Here is an 18727-nt window from a genome sequence, read left to right on the forward strand (position 1 = left end):
CTCTATTTTTTTTTTCTTATATCATTTATTGACATTTCAGGAGGCAGATATTTGTTTAAACGTGACATTGGCATATTTAGCAGATTTGTAGCTTCCTCACAAGGCTCTTTAACATCTTAAATTGGGTTTTTAAATCACCACTTAGGATAATTGTTTCCCTCAAAACCAGCCACAGGATTTGATGGTAAACTCCTTTTCCTTTCCATCCCGAGTCTTGACATGTTTGGCCATGTTTCTGGGTCACTGGGTGAGCCCGGCGTATATTGAGCCCTCGCGTTGATGCCAAACTCAGGACAGCTGAAGCTAGCAGCCCTGCGGCCTCAGTTTGACGTTTATAGGATCGGGACGACACATTAATGCGGCGTTATATACGAGAAAACCAAACCATCGCATACTTTCTCCTTTCATTTCCCTCATCATTCTCACATCACGCTTCCCGCCTGTCCTCCTGTTTTTGGCATGGCCCTTCGGACCTGCCACTGGAACAGAAGCGCTTGTGTTTGACTTTTTCCCTCAGCGCTGAAAAGTCAAGTGAAGGCCTCAGATTTGCTTCCCCAGGTGGAGTTTAAGAGTGTTTGTATGTCAGAGTCTGTACACAGCTAGTATTTACGTTTATTTACTCATTTGCATTTGGTGTGTGAAGACGTGTCGTCCTGTTCGGTTGGCGTTAGTAATGCGGTTGCTCGGGTGTACTAAAATTTTTTGAGTCACTCTGAACACATATTCACATAAACCAGACAAGTTATTAAACTAAATTTGTTTACTCTCTGATTTATTTAGGTCGTTTTGCTCAAGTGTTTGTATGGTACTTTTTTGTTTGTTTGTTTGCTTATTGACTTGTCGTCGGTAAACTGATTAACTTTGCTGACTATTAAAAACCTGTTAAAGAGGTTAAGTCCAGATCAATCCATCATTTCAAACTAATATAAGCAAGATCATCTGGAAATGAAGGGACTTTTGTTTAGCCTTGCAGTTTTTTGGCTGAACATTTTTCTCACTTTTGTGTAAATTGCAGACTGTGATCTCTTTTTTCACCTCTTAAGTAATGGCAGAAGTATTTTGAAGGATTTGAAGATTAAAAAAATGCTATAGCAAAAACAGTACAATTTTGAAATATTTGTATTATTTTTAAATAGCTGTTTTCTATTTGAATATATTTTAAAATGTAATTTATTTCTGCGATTTCAAAGCTGAATTTTTAGCATCATTACTCCAGTCTTCAGTGTCACATGATCCTTCAGAAATAATTCTAATATTCTGATTTGCTGATGTATTATTATTATTATTATTATCAGAGGAACAGCTTTAATCTGAAATATTAATCTTTTGTAACATTATAAATGTCTTTATCATCGTTTTTGATCGATTTAAAGCATCAATAAAAATAATATTCCTTTATATTTATTATATTCATAGATAAATAGAAAGAAAGAATAATAATACTGACTAATGCTATAGTGTATAATTTTACAAAAGTTTTTTTTTATTTTTCATCTTTGGATCTTTCTGTTCATCAAAGAATCCTTAAAATGTACTCAACTGTTTTAAATATTAATAATAATAATAATAAATGTTTTTTGAGCAGCAAATCAGCATATTAGAATAATTTCTGAAGGATCATGTGACACCTAAAATTTAGCTTTAATTACATGAATAAATTACATTTATTTATTTATTTGTTAAAATACGTGGAATGCACAAAAAATGTTAACTAATAAAATTATAAAACATTTTATACTATTGTATATGTAGATATAGATATAGAATCTTAACAATCTAAGGAATTTAGCACTAAAATAAGAGAAATTAGTCATTTTTTTACACTATCGTTCAAAAGTTACGATTTTTAAATGTTTTTTAAATAATTAATGAATACTTTCATTCAGCAAGATTCAATTAAATTGATCAAAAGTGACAGTTAATACATTTATAATGTTATAAAAATAAATCTTTTCTAAATGGTGTTTTTATATGTATTTTCTATTTTGTTTCCACAAAAAAAAAATATTAAGCGGCAAATCTCTCTTCAGCTTTTTTCTTTTCTTTAGCATCCTTGAAAATTGACGTCACTGTAAAAACTGTGATAAATAGTGCAAATCCTGACATTGATGCTTTGACACTGTACTCTTTCCTTTGGTGATCTGGTGATTTGTAAGGGACAGACAGACTGACATGAGTTATTTTGGGATCTGCTGTCGTGGCATCTATTTTCCCACTTACAACTGCATAGAGACCCTTCCTGGCCCTGTCCCGACCCCTATCCCACTCTTTCCTGCACTCCACTGCTTCAAAGCAAAGCTCGCACCCTGGACCTGTCAGCACTGCAAAAACACAGTTCTTAAGCAGTGTTTCATCTTGTTTTCCAGTTTATATATATTAACATCCTTAAAACAAGATGCATTTATAGTCATAATAATAGAGAAATCTCATTTACATCTAGTGAAGTTTATGATTAAAATATATTTTTAACAAAGCAATTTGACAGTGGGGTAAAAAAAAAAAAACATTTATTTTTCTACCTTATTGGCAAATAAATTTTTTCTTGTTAAAGATGTTTTTACTGGAAAATGAGGCAAAAATACCGATTAATAATTCTTTTTTGCAGTGTGATTGGCTTCTCTATACTTTACAGCAAACAAAAAAGCCCTAGCAGTGTCTTACCTGTAGATTAAGAGATCTTTTTTAGTATTATTATCAGAAAATTTGTAGTGTTTTAGAAGCTGAGATGGATAAGATCTTTTTTTTAGATGAAGATCAAGAAGCACAAACCCTGTTTGATTAAATCCACATCTCTGTTCTGCCATTTTGTTGATCCCATTTTTACCAGGACTCTCGTCGCCTGGTTCTCTTAAGAAGTCGGGGAAATTCGATTTCAGCGCTCTGTCCGGCCATACGAGGTCTGCACGCATGCCGTTCACCCATCACCCGCTGCCCATGCTGGCAGGTGTAAGACCAGGTGAGAGTTCAGAGCCCCCCCCACCCCACCTCCCACATCCTTCCCCTTCCTGTCCTGCTCCCTCACGCCCCCTGGTGGGGTCGGATGTGGTGACGTTCGGGGAGAGGCGAGGTCGTGTTTATGCCACGGTCGGGTCGGGTGAAGGCGTTCGCCGTTCGACCCCCCCACCCCCCACCCTCTTTCTCCTCTGTACCGAGGCTGATTTGTCTTTTTTTGTCTGTCTGTCTGTCAATGTGATTGGTTGGTGATTGGTCTCTCCATTTCCCAACTTCATTCTCCCTCCGCCAGAGGCGTCGTTTTACTGCCTAGATGCACGTGAGCTTGTAAGATGTTGTTTTAAATGTTGTACAGCAGTGATCAAAGCACTCTCTTTTCCTGAAAGACTCACAGGATTAGAAAACTGCATTTTCAAAGATGTTCTGAAGTATTTTATCATCTATCATTGAGTAAACAAGACGGAAGAGAAGACAAAAATTGTAAATGTGCCAAAATTAGGCACCGCAGCATCTCTTCATCAAATCAGTAGCATTAATAGAGTCCTTTTTTGTGTCTAAATACATAATTGGCCCATTATTCATTATTTCTTATATGAGAGCTATTAAAACTTGCAAAACTACTATAACCAGCCTCACAGACAGACAAACAGATAGATAGACAGACAGACAGACAGATATATAGATGGATAGACGGACAAACAGATGGATGATAGATAGATAGACGGATGGATGGGTGGTGGGGTGGGTGGATGGATGGATAGACAGATGAACAGACAGACGAATAGATAGACAGAGATAGACAATACAGATAGATAGATAGATAGATAGATAGACAGACAGACAGACAGACAGACAGACAGACAGACAGACTGACTGACTGAAAGATATAGATAGGGATAGATAGATGGGCAGACGGATGGATGGATAGACAGATATAGAAGTAAAGATGGATGGATGAAGAGACGGATGGACAGACAGACAGTATAGATGATAGACAGACAGAGGGATAGATAAATAGACAGACAGACAAGGGAATGGATAGACAGATATAGATAGAAGACGGAAGATGGATAGATGGTTAGATGGGTAGATGGATAGATAGATGGACAGACAGACAGACAGACAGACAGAGATAGTCAATACAGATAGACAAAGAGATAGATAGACAGAGGGATAGATAAATGGACAGACAGACAGACGGATGGATGGATAGATAGACAGAGGGATAGATAAATGAACAGATGCATGGATGGGATAGATAGATACATTAGAAGGACAGATAGAAAGAGACGGATGGGTGGATAGATAGACAGAGGGATAGATAGATGGATAGAAGGACAGATAGAAAGAGATGGATGGATAGATAGATAGACAGAGGGATAGATAAATGGACAGACGGATGGATATACAGAGGGACAGACAGAGGGGATAGATAGATAGATAGATAGATAGATAGATAGATAGATAGATAGATAGATAGATAGATAGATAGATAGATAGATAGAAGGATAGAAGGACAGATAGAAAGAAATGGATGGATAGATAGACAGAGGGATAGATAAATGGACAGACGGATGGATATACAGAGGGACAGACAGGGATAGATAGATGGATAGAAGGATAGATAGAAAGAGATGGATGGATGGATGGATAGATGGACAAGAGGAATAGATAAATGGACAGATGGGTGGATATACAGAGGGATAGATAGATAGATAGATAGAAGGACAGATAGAAAGAGATGGATAGATAGACGAGAGGAATAGATAAATGGACAGACGGATGGATATACAGAGGGACAGACAGAGGGATAGACAGATGGATAGAAGGACAGATAGAAAGAGATGGATGGATGGATAGATAGACAGAGGGATAGATAAATGGACAAACGGATGGATGGATATACAGAGGCACAGACAGAGGGATAGATAAATGGATAGAAGGACAGACTGAAAGAGACAGATTTTTGCAGTGTTGTACGTTCAGATGAATTGCTGGTGATGTTCTCTTGTTGTGTGGTCATGTGTTGTTGTGTGTAGCGCGGTTGTGTTTTGTTGTGGAGTCACTCCTGGTGGGAGGGGGTCTTTGGTGGCGGTAGTTTGCGGTGCCATTTGCCTCCTTCTTGAAGCCTTGGCTCCATCCCATTCCCTAATGGGATTAAAGGGTGGATGATGAAAGCGCGAAAGAAACGGAGGAAGAGGAGGGAATAGCAGTCTGCGCGGCAGAGAGGGTGAAAAGCAGGGCTTTGGCTGGGAGCGCGGCGCCCGCGTCTGGGTTACAGGGAGGCTCTGGAAGTTGGCAGACTGTCCCGGGCAGCTGGGGGCCCTGCTTGGCTGGAGGAGACAAGACCCCCTCACCCCTCCACTCGCCAATCATGGGGATGAGCGCAATGTTATTCTTCATGCAAATGAGAGCGCAACATGACCTATCAAGAACTACTGCAGTTCGTTCACGCTAAGGTTGTGCTGATGCAAAAATGTATCAATGTTTGATTTTTTTTGGATTTAAATATGCTTTATTTGTTTACCTGTGCTCGCATATAATTTCATACAGTTTGATTAACTTCTAAGCAGGTCGTCTAATGCACAAAATCTGGAACCGAAGTTTAATTTGAAGCAATCTCTTGCACGTTCATGGACGATACCTAGTTGGCATAGTCGTCTATGTTAAGAGTTTGGGGGCTCTGTTGGCAATTTGTATTAAAAATTGTTATATAATCCATGATGAAATACAGTATTATGATAAAATAATGGCAATTAAGAGGCGTTTTCACTCTGAAAACATGTTTGTGTCTGCATAGTTTTGAGTTTGTGAAATTAATATAATGTGAGAATGAAAGAGAACACAGACAGAAAGAAATATATATTATATTTATTTTAAATGTTATGCATCTATAAATTATGCATTTATGAATTTATATATATATTATATATAAATGAACATATTATATTATAAACTGATGCACACATTTACTCACATTTATTGTTTTTATATAAAGCCAACAATTACATTATATAATAATGTATATATTTTGGCATCATTTTTACCTATGAGGACGTCCTATGGGATCCCGTCAAGGGTGGTTTTGTCAGATTTAGCTCTGCTCTGCTATCAGTTTTGTCCCTAATTTTTGTTAAACACAGTTTTCCCAAACTGATTTCCATCACTTCCATCTCATGTCATTCATTGTTTCCCTGTGTGTCAGTCTCGCTCATTACTAATATACTGCTAGCGCTTGTACTGCTGTGTATCGCTGACCTCTCTCTCTGTTTCTCTGTGTCTGTCAGCAGGAAGTCCCCGTGCCTCAGCATCCTCCCTGCACTTCCCCTCACCCTCCATCATCCAGCAGTCCAGCCCGTACTTCACCCATCCCACCATCCGATACCACCACCATCCGGGACAGGACCCGCTCAAGGAGTTCGTGCAGTTCGTGTGCGCTGACGGATCGGGACAGGCTAGTGGTCAGGTAAGAGGAAGTGACTTCATATGGGAAGTTCTGATCTGACTTTGTGGGGTCAGTAATTGCTGCTCTACATGTACAACTTGCTTTGCTTTGATGTTTTATGCAGGCGTTCTCAGACTGGTTTATAGTGAATACTGGAAATGGCTATATAGAACACTGTATGGAATAGAACTAAAAAAAAAAAAGATTATTGAATGATTGGTGTGACTACAGTAACCTCAGACTCAAACGTCTTTTCCGATGTGCGTTCCTTGTCTTTGAGGCCAACTGATCGGCCACTGTTATGTATCTTGTGCTTGTCTAGACGATCTTGAGTTAATCTCTCCTTCTCTGTCCACTTCCACGATAAAAACCCATCTGCGCAACAGCTGACGACCTCTGCGCATTTCAGCATAGCGCACATCCCCTCCTCAGTTCTGCTTGTGCCATTTTTCAGCGTCGTAAAAGTGGCTTGGTTTTTTTGCGCCCTGGTTTTGATTTGACATCATTCCATGGACCAAAACTCACCTCACCATTCGTGCGTCCATTTCTTCTTCTTTTTCTTCACCTTCTGCCTAAAGTCCTCCATTTTAGTTTTTCCAGCTCCTCCACTGCTCCTGTCTGTGCCTGTGGTGAAGTCAACACACAAACATGCACACAAACAAACACAAACACACCCCTTCATAAACAAAAGCAAACAGACATTCACCATCCTTTTGGTTGTTTCCCTCTCAACACTCTCCACTACCAGCCACCGCCCATTCCTTTTTTGTGGAGCGAGCCTGCGTTGTTTTTTTCATTTGCGGGGTGTCGGGCGTGTCCGTACTCCTCACCCTGTTTGTGTCGTCTGCAGCCGAACGGGAGCGGCCAGAGCAAAATGCCGGGCTCCTTCTTGCTGCCTCCACCCCCCCCTGTGGCGCGTCCAGTGCCCCTCCCAATGCCAGACTCTAAACCCAGCAGCACGCCCCCCGATGGCGGACTCACCTCACCCACATCTCCGTGTAAGTGACCCGACCCCCCCCCCCCATTCCACCAAACCCCACGAAGATACCCAGTCGTCTAGCCCCCGCTTTTTTGCCATTTAATTTGTGTTCCTTAAATTAACATTAAATGCTCGTTATTCGCTAACTGGTGGGTCAGAACTAGTCCTTTCTATTTTATTTTTTTCAGTTTAAATGAAACCAATGCAACATATTTGCAGGGCTTTATGCATCCTAGTTTTGAGGCAGCAGTTTTAGTGGTTTAAAAGTTTAACAGTCATCATTAATTACAGAGCCCATAAAGGAACATGGTAATTCGGGAAAATGAGATGGAAGGAAAAAAATTTTTTCAGTGTTTTTGCGTTGACTGGCAAAAGGTTTGCATTCCGTAGAGAAGCTTTGCATTTGTTTGCAAAACTTTTTCATTCCTGTGAGAAAGTTTGCACTCTCTCAAAACCTTTTTTGTTCCCCTGAGAAACACTGTGTTCTCTTATAAAAATCCTGTGAGAACACAAACAGAAGTTTTGCAAGCGAACGCAAAATTTCTCAAGGGAACGCAATACTAATGCAGGAGAACAGAAAATGTTCTAATGTAAGCGAACACAAAAGTTTCCCAAGCAAATGCAAATTTTCATGGGGGAATAATACTTTTGCAAGCAAACGCAAACATTTCTCAGGGGAACGCAATACTAATGCAAGAGAACACAAAAATGTTTTGCAAGCGAACACAAAAGTTTACCATGCAAATGCAAATTTTCATGGAGAATAATACTTTTGCGAATATGGGAATATTTTCCAGAGCTAATGCAAAATTTCTAAGGGGAACACAATGCTAATGCAAGAGAACGCTAACATTTCACAAGCGAGCGAAAAAGTTTTCTAAGCAAGTGCAAAGTTTTACAGGGGAATAATACTTTTGTGAGCGAACAAAAAATTTTTTCAGGGAAATGCAATACTAATGCAAGAAAGTGCAAAAATTTTGCAAGCGAGCGCTAATGTTTTCCAAGCCAACGCAAAGTTTCACAGGGGAATAATACTTTTGCGAGCGAACAAAGTTTCTTAGTGGAGCGCAATACTAATGCAAGCGAATGCAAAAAAAAAGTTTCCTTACGTGAACAGTTTCACAGGGGAACGCAAAAGTTTCCCAAGCAAATGCAAAGTTTCACAGGGAAACTTTTTTCGAAAAAACAAAATTGATTAGGGGAAACGCAATACTAATGAAAGAGAACGCAAAAATTTCACAAGCTAGAGCAAAGTTTCACAGGGGACTAATACTTCTGTGAATGAACACAACATTTCTCAGGGGAATGCAATACTATTGCAAGAAAGTGCAAATAATTTACAAGCAAACAAAAGTTTCCCAAGCAAACACAAAGTTTCACAGGGGAATAATACTTTTGCAAGTGAACGCAAAATGTCTCAGAGGAACGCAATACTAATGCAACATAAACATTTTGCAAATGAATGCAAAGGTTTCCCAAGAGAACAAAAAGTTTCACAGGGAAATAAACTTTTGCGAGCGAACGCAAAATTTCTCAGGGGAATGCAATACTAATGCAAGAAAATGCAAAAACTTTGCAAGCAAATGCAAAAGTTTCCCAAGGGAACACAAAGTTTCACTAAGGAATAATACTTCTGCAAGCAAATGTTTTGCAAGCGAACTCAAATTTTCTCTGGGGAGTGCAATACCTTTGCAAGGGAAAGCAAAGTTTTTTTAAGCAAACGCAAAGTATCTCAGGGAAATGCAATACTTTTGCAAGCTATTGATTTGTTGGGGGAATGCAATACTTCTGCAAGGAAACACAAAATGTTTGCAAATGAACGCAACGAGTTTTGGTGGAATGCAGTACTTTTACAAGAGAATGAAACACTTTTGGCCGCTAATTAAATGATTTGTGAGCAAATGCAAAGTTTTTAGGGACCACAATATTTTTGAAAGGGAACAATACTTTTGCTAGGGAATTCAAAGTTTCTCAGGGGAACACAATACATTTAAAATGAATGCAATGTTTCAATATAGCACTCCCAAATTGCAATACCTTTGCAAGGGAAAGCAAAATTTGGGGGGAACGCAAAGTTTCTCATGAAAAACAAGCGATGCAATACATTTGGGAGCATGCAAAAGTTTTGCAAGTGAACGCAGTTTCTCAGGGAACACAATACTTTTGCAAGGGAATACAGAATCATTGAAAAAAAAAATTTCCTCCCATCTCATATTTTTACCATGACTTTGTCCTCTTGGGGTCTCTGTTTTGAAGGGTGCAAATTTAGGGCAGTTAAAGGGGACTCCAAAATACCTTTTAAAATGCATTTCATTTGACCTCATCATTTTGTGGCAGTTTTGGCGCTAAAATTAAAACAAGATGGAAGAGTCTTTATTTACCAAACTGAAAAGACCAGCTTAGACCGTCTTGAACTTGTATTGTGGTCCAGATTGGTTTGTGCTGGCCAAAGTGTTTTGCATCCCTGACTTGATGTGAAAGGGCCTTTACACTCCCAAATGCAACATCCAGAAACCCATGCTTTGTAATTTTACGTTGGTTTGATTTGAGTTTGTTTTGGTTACGTTCACATTGCTGGTTAGCTTTTGGCCTGTGGAAATGTGATAGTTGAGCTCCAGTGCTGGTCTAAAGGTCAGTTCGTCCAGTACACAAACCAAATTTGGGCCGTTTAGAAAGGAGGTGCCGTATCGGGGTGGATAATCAGACGTACTGTAAAATGTTCACTCACCACAGACGGGGCACTGGACGGAGCACTTGCATTTCTTTTCCTCTTTTCTCTCATGTTTCTTATTTTTGTTTTTCGTTCCTTTTCATTGTGTTTTCTTGCATTGTTTCAGTTGGTTTTTATGTTGTTTGTGTGTGTCTTTTTATGTGTTTATATGTTGCTGATTCTCCAGAACGCAGTTAACAGACCTGCTCACAAATAGAGAGAATTTTTTTTTAACCTATGTTACAGCATTTAGCACATAGAGGTCATGCATTATTAGTTTAGATACAAAAACAAATGGCCTGAAACCCCCTTAGCCATTACAAAATACACATGGCCTCTTGTGGCTGATTGTTTTTATATAATGGCCATAACAACAATATGAATAAAAGATGCAGTCAGTAATAATTAATTAAAAACAGTGATCAGATTTATTCTGCCAGATAATATGTCACCCTGGACCACAAAACCAGTCTCAAGTAACACGGGTATATTTTTTTTATATAATGGCCATAACAACAATATGAATAAAAGATGCAGTCAGTAATAATTAATTAAAAACAGTGATCAGATTTATTCTGCCAGATAATATGTCACCCTGGACCACAAAACCAGTCTCAAGTAACACGGGTATATTTGTAGCAATAGTCAAAAACTCATTGTATGGGTCAAAATTATCCATTTTTCTTTTATGCCAAAAATCATTAGGATATTAAGTAAAGATGATGTTCCATGAAGATATTTTGTAAATTTCCTACCATAAATATATCAAAACTTTATTTTTTTATTATTACTTTATTATTATTTTTTGATTAGTAGTATGCATTGCTAAGAACTTCATTTGGACAACTTTAAAGGTGATTTTCTCAATTATTATAGTTTTTTTTTTAAATAGTTGTATCTGTCAAACTAACAAACCATACATCAATGGAAAGCTTATTTATAAATCAGCTGATGTATAAATCTCAATAAATTTTTTTTTTTAAAAAGGCCCTCATGACTGGTTTTGTGGTCCAGGGTCACATATATTTCATTAATTTAACTATAGGTGTTTTATGGTTGCAAACCACAGTCAAAGGTTTATGGAAACTCAGTGCAGTAGTATAGAATTAAACTCTATATTAATATGGAGTTTATTTGCATTAATGTAGAATTCAGTTCTGTGATTACAGCCATTTATATATTATTGTTTATATATTGTATATTTATAATATAGAATTCAATTCTATATTAATGTAGCATATAGATAGCTAGATCAATTTAAATTCTATATTAATATAGTGTTTATTTGCATTAATGTAGAATTCAGTTCTGCAGTTACAGCCATTTATATATTAGTGTTTATATATTATATATTTATAATTTAGAATTCAATTCTATATTAATTTAGAATATAGATATAAATATTTAAATTTTATATTAATATATTTTATTTGCATTAAAGTAGAATTCAGTTATATATTTATACTATAGAATTCAATTCTACAATTATGTATAATATATGTAGAAAGATAGATTTAAATTTACATTAATATAGAGTTTATTTGTATTAATGTAGAATTCAGTTCTGCGATTACAGCCATTTATATATTAGTGTTTATATATTACATATTTATAATATAGAATTTAATTCTAAAAATAATGTAGAATTTTGATATAATTAAATTCAATATTAATTTAGAGTTTATTTGCATTAATGTATAACACCTATAGAATTCAATTCTATATTAATGTAGAATATAGACAGATAGATAGATTTAAATTTATATTAATATAAAGTTTATTTGCGTTAGTGTAGAATTAATTTAGTGTTTACAGATAATTTATAATATAGAATTCAATTCTATGTTAATGTGGAGTATAGAGATATTTAAATTCAATATTAATATAGAGTTTATTTGCATGAATGCAGAATTTCGGTTCAATTACAGCCATTTATATAGTAGTGTTTATATTTTATATAATTATAATACAGAATTCAATTCTATATTAATTTAGAATTTAGATAGAAAAATTTCAATTCTATATTAATATAGAGGTTATTTGCATTAAAGTAGAATTCAGTTCTGCGATTACAGCCATTTATATATTAGTGTTTATGTTATAAAATTCAATTCTATATTAATGTGCAATCTAGATTGATAGATAATATATTTGCAATAATGCAGAATTTAATTCACAGGAGTTCATATATTGGTGTTTTTATTTTATATAATTTACTTTTATATCATATCGAATTTATTTGTATTATTATAAAATTAAAGTCTGTGATCACAGCCGTTTATTCATTTATAATATAGAATTAAATTGTGTATTAATATAGAATTTATTTGCATTCGTATAGAATTTAATTCTGCAATCACGCTTATATGTTGCCATTAATATTTTATTTATTCTATATATACAAAACTCAATTCTATATTAATACAAAAGTTATGTTCATTAACAGAATTTAATGAACAAAACAGCTTTTCATATCTTTGTTTACTTTTTGAACATTTGCTGATGAAAGCACTAACAGCGAACTGTAGAACAAATACGGCTCTTTGTCTTTGATTTTTCCATGATTTATGTTTGATCTCCATATCTGATGAACGGCTACACTATGGAGTCCATCAAAGAAATCTGAAACCAAACCCCCCCAAAAAAACTGCCCTAAATTTGATAATGACTTCAAACCTGCAGATTCAAACGTTTCTAATCTATTAATATTCAACCAAGAACCAAGAACAATCGCATAATGTATCTTGGATGATAAATTCGTACATATTTTTGTTTCTTGTTTGCCAACAGTCCATTTAGTGCAAGAAAGTTTCACAAAAAAAGCAGGATGCTTAATGCATTTTCTAACATTGTTTTTAAATATAAAATTAAATAAATTGTGTTTTTTATTTATATTTTCTATCTCTTCTTCTGTCTCTTTCTCTCTCTCTCAGCATACTCCACGCCAGGCTCCACAGCTCCCAACAGGTTTGTCAGCATCGGATCACGGGACAACAACTTTCTGAACATACCCCAGCAGACGCAGGTGATTGTCACACTGTCGCATTCAAAACAAATGTTCAAGTGTTTCAAATCATGCATCTTAGCATGTTAGCCTGCTCCTCCCCTCCTGTGTTTCCCATGATGCTCTCTGCTATGCGGTGTCGGGCCCATCTGGAGCGGGTCTGCGATAACTCGAGCTGATCGGTGCGGTGTAGTTGATTTGAGCGTTGCGAATGTGCGGCCGCCACACTGCGCCTCCTCCATCACCCAGTACACTTTAGTCATTAATGTGTAAAGCACACCCGCCCCGGGCCGGCTCCCTGCTCCTCAACACATGGTGACCATCTGAAGCCGCTAACTCACCCGCTCTCACCTCCTCCCTCTGCTGGTCGGCCTCTCTCGATTTGACCATTCATTTTCCTTAACCTTTCCTCATTTCTACTTCTTTAACTGGTTTCTCGACTCGCTATCACCCTCTGCTGGTGACTTCTGCGTCTCTGTTTCTTCTCTCCCGCTGTGAATCCTTGGCAGTGACTTCGCTTTGTCTGATTTCGCACATTTTCCAGTGTGTTCACCCTAAATTTTAGAAGGCAGAGGAAGCACTTTTTTTTGGTCTGCTCAGAGATAAATGACTTGAGTGTGCAAAACAGAAGAAGATTCATTATTTTCAGTTGAGCCTGTTTATTTTGATGAATGCATTGGTTGTAATTTAGTGCAATTATCTTTTATCAGTGCTTGTAGAGGCAGTGAGGCAGTAGTGAAAGTAAATTGTTACTGTTGTTATAATTATTACACACAGCAACAGTGAAAAATGTATTTCTTTTATTAGTATTTTTTATTTGTTATTGTTAGGAAAACGTGCACTGAGAAAATGCACTAATTTTAATTCAATTTAATACAAACATTAACAAAAGATAAAAGCAAGAGGCGGTGAAACAATAGTAAAAGAATAAATGCTCATTTATTTATTTATTTTTGCTTCAGTGTAATACATTGATAAAAGCAAGAGGCAGTGAGAATAGTAAAATCATCATTTATTTATTGTTTGTTAGGAAAATATGCATTTAATAAGTGCTTTATTAATTCAAATTATGAAATGTTGCATTTGAGCTTTCATGTGTCCCCAAAAGGGGGGATTATTTTAAGAAAATTACTGAAACATTAACATTGTCAGAAAACATTAAGCAAAAATGACATTAGTAAAAACATCCTGTAAATAATGTATTTTATTTTATAGGAAAATGCGCATTGAGAAAGTACATTAATATTTGTAATATATTGAAAAATGACCAAACATCAGTTTTTTTTATTTAATTTAATTGTTTTATTTTTTTTTTAAGAAAATGTGCAATAGAAAAATGCATTAATAAAAAATACGAACATAAAAAAAATTATGTTTTAAGAAAAGGTTTTATTGTATTTTATTTTATTATTATTTTTATGAAAATGTGCAATAGGAAAATACATTAATAATTATAAAGTTTTGTCAAAAGACACTGAGCAAAAATGATGTTCGTGAAGAGAAAAGGTTTTATTTTATTTTTATTTTATTTATAATTTAGAGAAGACTGAGGAAAAAAATATGTTTGTGAAGAGAAAAGGTTTTATTTTATTATTTAGAGGAAAATTGTTATTTATTTATTTATTTTTAAATAAAGTGCAATGGAAAAATGCATTAATAATTATAAAAAATCATTAAAACATCAGTTTTGTCAAAAGACACTGAGCAAAAATGTTTGTAAAGAAAAAGATTTTATTTTTATTTAGTCATTTTGTATTTTATTTGGTTTATTTCAGATATTATTTAGAGAGAAAGTTTTATTTATTTATTTACATTTTTAAAGAAAATGTGCAATGAGAAAATGCATGAATAATAAAAAAAAAAAATCACCAAAACACTAGTTTTGCCAAAAGACACTGAGCAAAAATTATGTACATAAAAAGAAAAGGTTTTATTTTATTTTATTTTTTTAAGAAACTGTGCAATGTGAAAATGCATTAATAATTATAAAAAAAATCATCAAAACACCAGTTTTGTCAAAAACACTGAGCAAAAATGTTTGTAAAGAGAAAAGATTTTATTTATTTTTTATTTTATTTTGTTTATTTCATTTATTGTTTAGAGAGAAAGTTTTATTTAATTATTATTATTATTATTATTTAAGAAAATGTGCAATGGGAAAATGCATTAATAATGATAAAAAAAAACACACCAAAAATAGTTTTGTCAAAGACACAGAGCATAAATTATCTTCATGAAAAGAAAAGGTTTTATTTTATCTTTTTTTTTTTTTTAAAGAAAATATGCAATGGGAAAATGCATTAATAATGATAAAAAAATGACCAAAACACTAGTTTTGTCAAAAGACGCTAAGCAAAATGTATGTTTGTGAAAAGAAAATGTTTTTAATTTAATTTTATTTTGAGAAAGTGCAATAATAACTGTAAAAACCTCCAAAACACCAGTTTCGTCAGATGACACAAAATTGCAAAATTGACATTAGTGAAGAGAAAAGATCCTGCAGCATTTGAGATGCACAGATACAGACTCAGCATGTAATGTAGTGACATCCAAACATTTTTAACTGCACCTTTAAGTGTTTGAATACTTTTTGGCCCACTGTATGTCCGTACGGGGAAGTTTTCTCAGCGCCATGCCGTTCCCAGTCTGAGCTAAGAGTAAAGAACTGCGGAAACGTGAGACAGGAACGGAGAGAAGAGAGGCAAAGTTGAAGCACGGCCCCTACGCTGAAAAGTCACGTCCCAACTGTCTGGTTGCCCACAGCAACGAGACATGATGTCACAGGCAGTTGAAGTTGAACTTGAGGGTGGGGGGCAGAGCTGGTCACTGCCAAGGATTACGGGGGGAAGATGGGATTGCGAGAGGGAGGAGTACAGCTTACAGGGGAAGAGTTACTTGGCCCGAGTGGCTGTTGGGCTCGAGCCCGGGGCGAGGGGGGGGGGGGGGGGGGCGGGCGTGCCAGGGGTGTTTGCGTGACCTGCAAGAGTCAACCAGAACAAAAGTTACCCGCCGCCCCTCCTAACTGAGCCTCTCAGCCAAAGTGTTTCCAGGATTTGACTTCGAGAGAGTTTTGTAAAACCAATCAGGAGTAACAATCCCGCTCTCATTTGAATGCGGAGCCCCGCTCTCGCAGCATCACACTCATATACAAACATTCAAGCTTTTTCTGACTTTTTGATTTTTAATAGTCAGTACAAGGGTGTTTCAAAAAATATCTTAACTTGAGCTCTTGTGCAAGTACGTTTATCATACAAGGCCAGATATGTGATTGGAGAATATTTATTTATTATATTAGGGATTGTAATATTTGGACCAATCGGGTATTCTATTTTAACATTTGTATTAAAAATAGAATTTATATAAAATATATGTATATAAATCTATATAAATCTAAAATAAATATTTGTTGATATATTTATACATAATTATATATAATACATATACTCCACATATGTAATATAAATGTTGAATAGTGTATAATTTATATTTTACATAATTTCATTTTTTTATATTTTGAATGTTTGGACACAATTTATATTAAAATAAAATGTAAATATATATATTCTATCAATGTATTATAGGTATTATTTTTATAGACATTTGTAATTTAATATAATTATAAATAAAATGATCAAATTAGATATTTTTATATATATATATTATAATTCTGATAGTTGTCAATGTACATATGTATGTACATATACATTTTATTAAATATACTGTAATAACGGTCACAAATATAATATTATGTTTGAATATTTAATATATTCTATAATATATATGATACATAATTATAATTTTTTTATCAGTTCAAATCAAATTTTTTATAAACAGTTTTTTATATTTTAAATGTTTGGGCACAATTTATATTACAATACAATTTAAATATATATTATATAAATGTATCATAAATATTATTTTATATAGAAAATTATGATTTAATTATTATTTAATATATAATATTAATTATAATTTAAAATAATTATAATTGTAAAATTATATATATTGAATTTTTCTAATACATATGACATATATGTATATATTATAGATATTATTATGTAAAATAATATACAATAATTATAATTCTGAGCTAATGTAATTTTTATATACATATATAATATAGTTTTTGAATATATATTTTATACGTAATTATTAATTTCAGTATTTTTATATTAAAATACAATTATATAATATATGCATGTATCATGTATTTAATATATATAATATAATTTTTAATATACATATATATTTTATACATAGTCATTCATTTCAGTTTTTTGTATTAAAATACAATTATATATATATATATATAAATATATATATATATAAATGTGTGTGTGTATGTATGTATATATATATATATATATAAATATATATATATATATAAATGTATCATATTATTTTATATATAAAATTATAATTTAATATAAATAAAATTATAATTTTCAATTTACATTGTTATATGAAGTAAAACATGTTTATATTTATTTTTAGAACAGAAATATGTGACCACAAAACCAGTCTTAAGTAGCAAGGATATATTTGCAGCAACAGCCATTGGTCAAAATTATCGTTTTTCCTTTTATTCCAAAAATCATTAGGATATTAAGATCATGTTCCATGAAGATCTTTTGTAAATATCTTACTGTAAATATAGCAAAAGTTAATTTTTAATTAGTAATATGCATTGCTAAGAACTTCATTTGGTGGTTTTCTCAATATTTAGATTTTTTTGCACCCTCAGATTCCAGATTTTCAAATAGTTGTATGTCGGCCAAATATTGTTGTCCTAACAAACCATCCATCAGTTGAAGCTTATTTATTCAGCTTTGAGATGATGTACAAATCTCATTTTCCAAAACATTGCCCTTATGACTGGTTTTGTGGTCCTGGGTCACTTATTTAGAGAAATAAACACCCATGCAAATATAAAGCACAGTAGTACAGACCATCATTCCTCTAAAAGGTTTAGTCTGTGATATGTGAACTAAGCTCTGCATTGCGATATTGCTCTTACTGTGTGGTTTATAGCATTTTTATAGGCTATTTAGCAGAGTTGGACTGCTGTACTGACAACCAGAATGTGTTTATAATAAACAATCAAATGTGAAAATCGGACTCATGTAAATCTGCTGCCCTTTTGGTTGTTTTCACGTGACGTCACAACGGTTAAATGACTTTTCTATTTAAAACTACCAGTTGGACAAAGACGTGAAGTGTTTTTATTGGGAAACACTGTTTAATTCCAGCATGATGTGAACGCGCTATAAACTTTGTGTAAATATTTCTCCGTCCATTGGCGTTATCAGTGCGATATCTGAACTTTACGAGATGCATTACCAGAGCGCCTGCTGATGTTGATAGAGTCAGTGTGATGGTATGTAGAGATGCGTCAGAGCTTCACTGACATGACATTCCCAGAAGGGAGGTTTGCTGGTTTAGTTCAGGTCAGACTGTGTTGTAAAGGCACATATGGTAAGCAGGTCAGACTGAACGCTTCAGCTTCTGAAGCTCTCTGAAAAATAGGAAGATGTGTCAAAGTCAAGCCTGACCTCTAGTGGTCATATCAGTAACAACAGCCTCTCTGAACATTCACTATCAACATCCAGATCACACTTACTTTTGAGCTCAAGCATC

At 34.4% G+C, this 18727-nt stretch overlaps 1 protein-coding gene across 3 annotated transcripts in view; it reads left to right on the forward strand.

Moving 5' to 3' along the window:
* nfixb (nuclear factor I/Xb) overlaps positions 1–13091 on the forward strand; it is a 75727-nt gene extending 62636 nt beyond the window's left edge. Inside the window, exons 6-8 of one of the 3 annotated variants that reach the window (XM_073848755.1) lie at positions 2828–2956; positions 6243–6418; positions 13020–13091. In XM_073848755.1, the coding sequence (XP_073704856.1) occupies positions 2828–2956; positions 6243–6418; positions 13020–13091 (377 nt within the window). Of the gene's footprint in view, positions 1–2827; positions 2957–6239; positions 6419–13019 lie in introns of all 3 variants that reach the window. The other 2 variants (XM_073848763.1, XM_073848771.1) reach the window with 2 other exon arrangements.
* The last annotated feature ends 5636 nt before the right edge of the window (positions 13092–18727 follow it).

The sequence above is a fragment of the Garra rufa genome, chromosome 1 (assembly GCF_049309525.1).
Source record: "Garra rufa chromosome 1, GarRuf1.0, whole genome shotgun sequence".
In the NCBI taxonomy this organism is placed as follows: domain Eukaryota; kingdom Metazoa; phylum Chordata; class Actinopteri; order Cypriniformes; family Cyprinidae; genus Garra; species Garra rufa.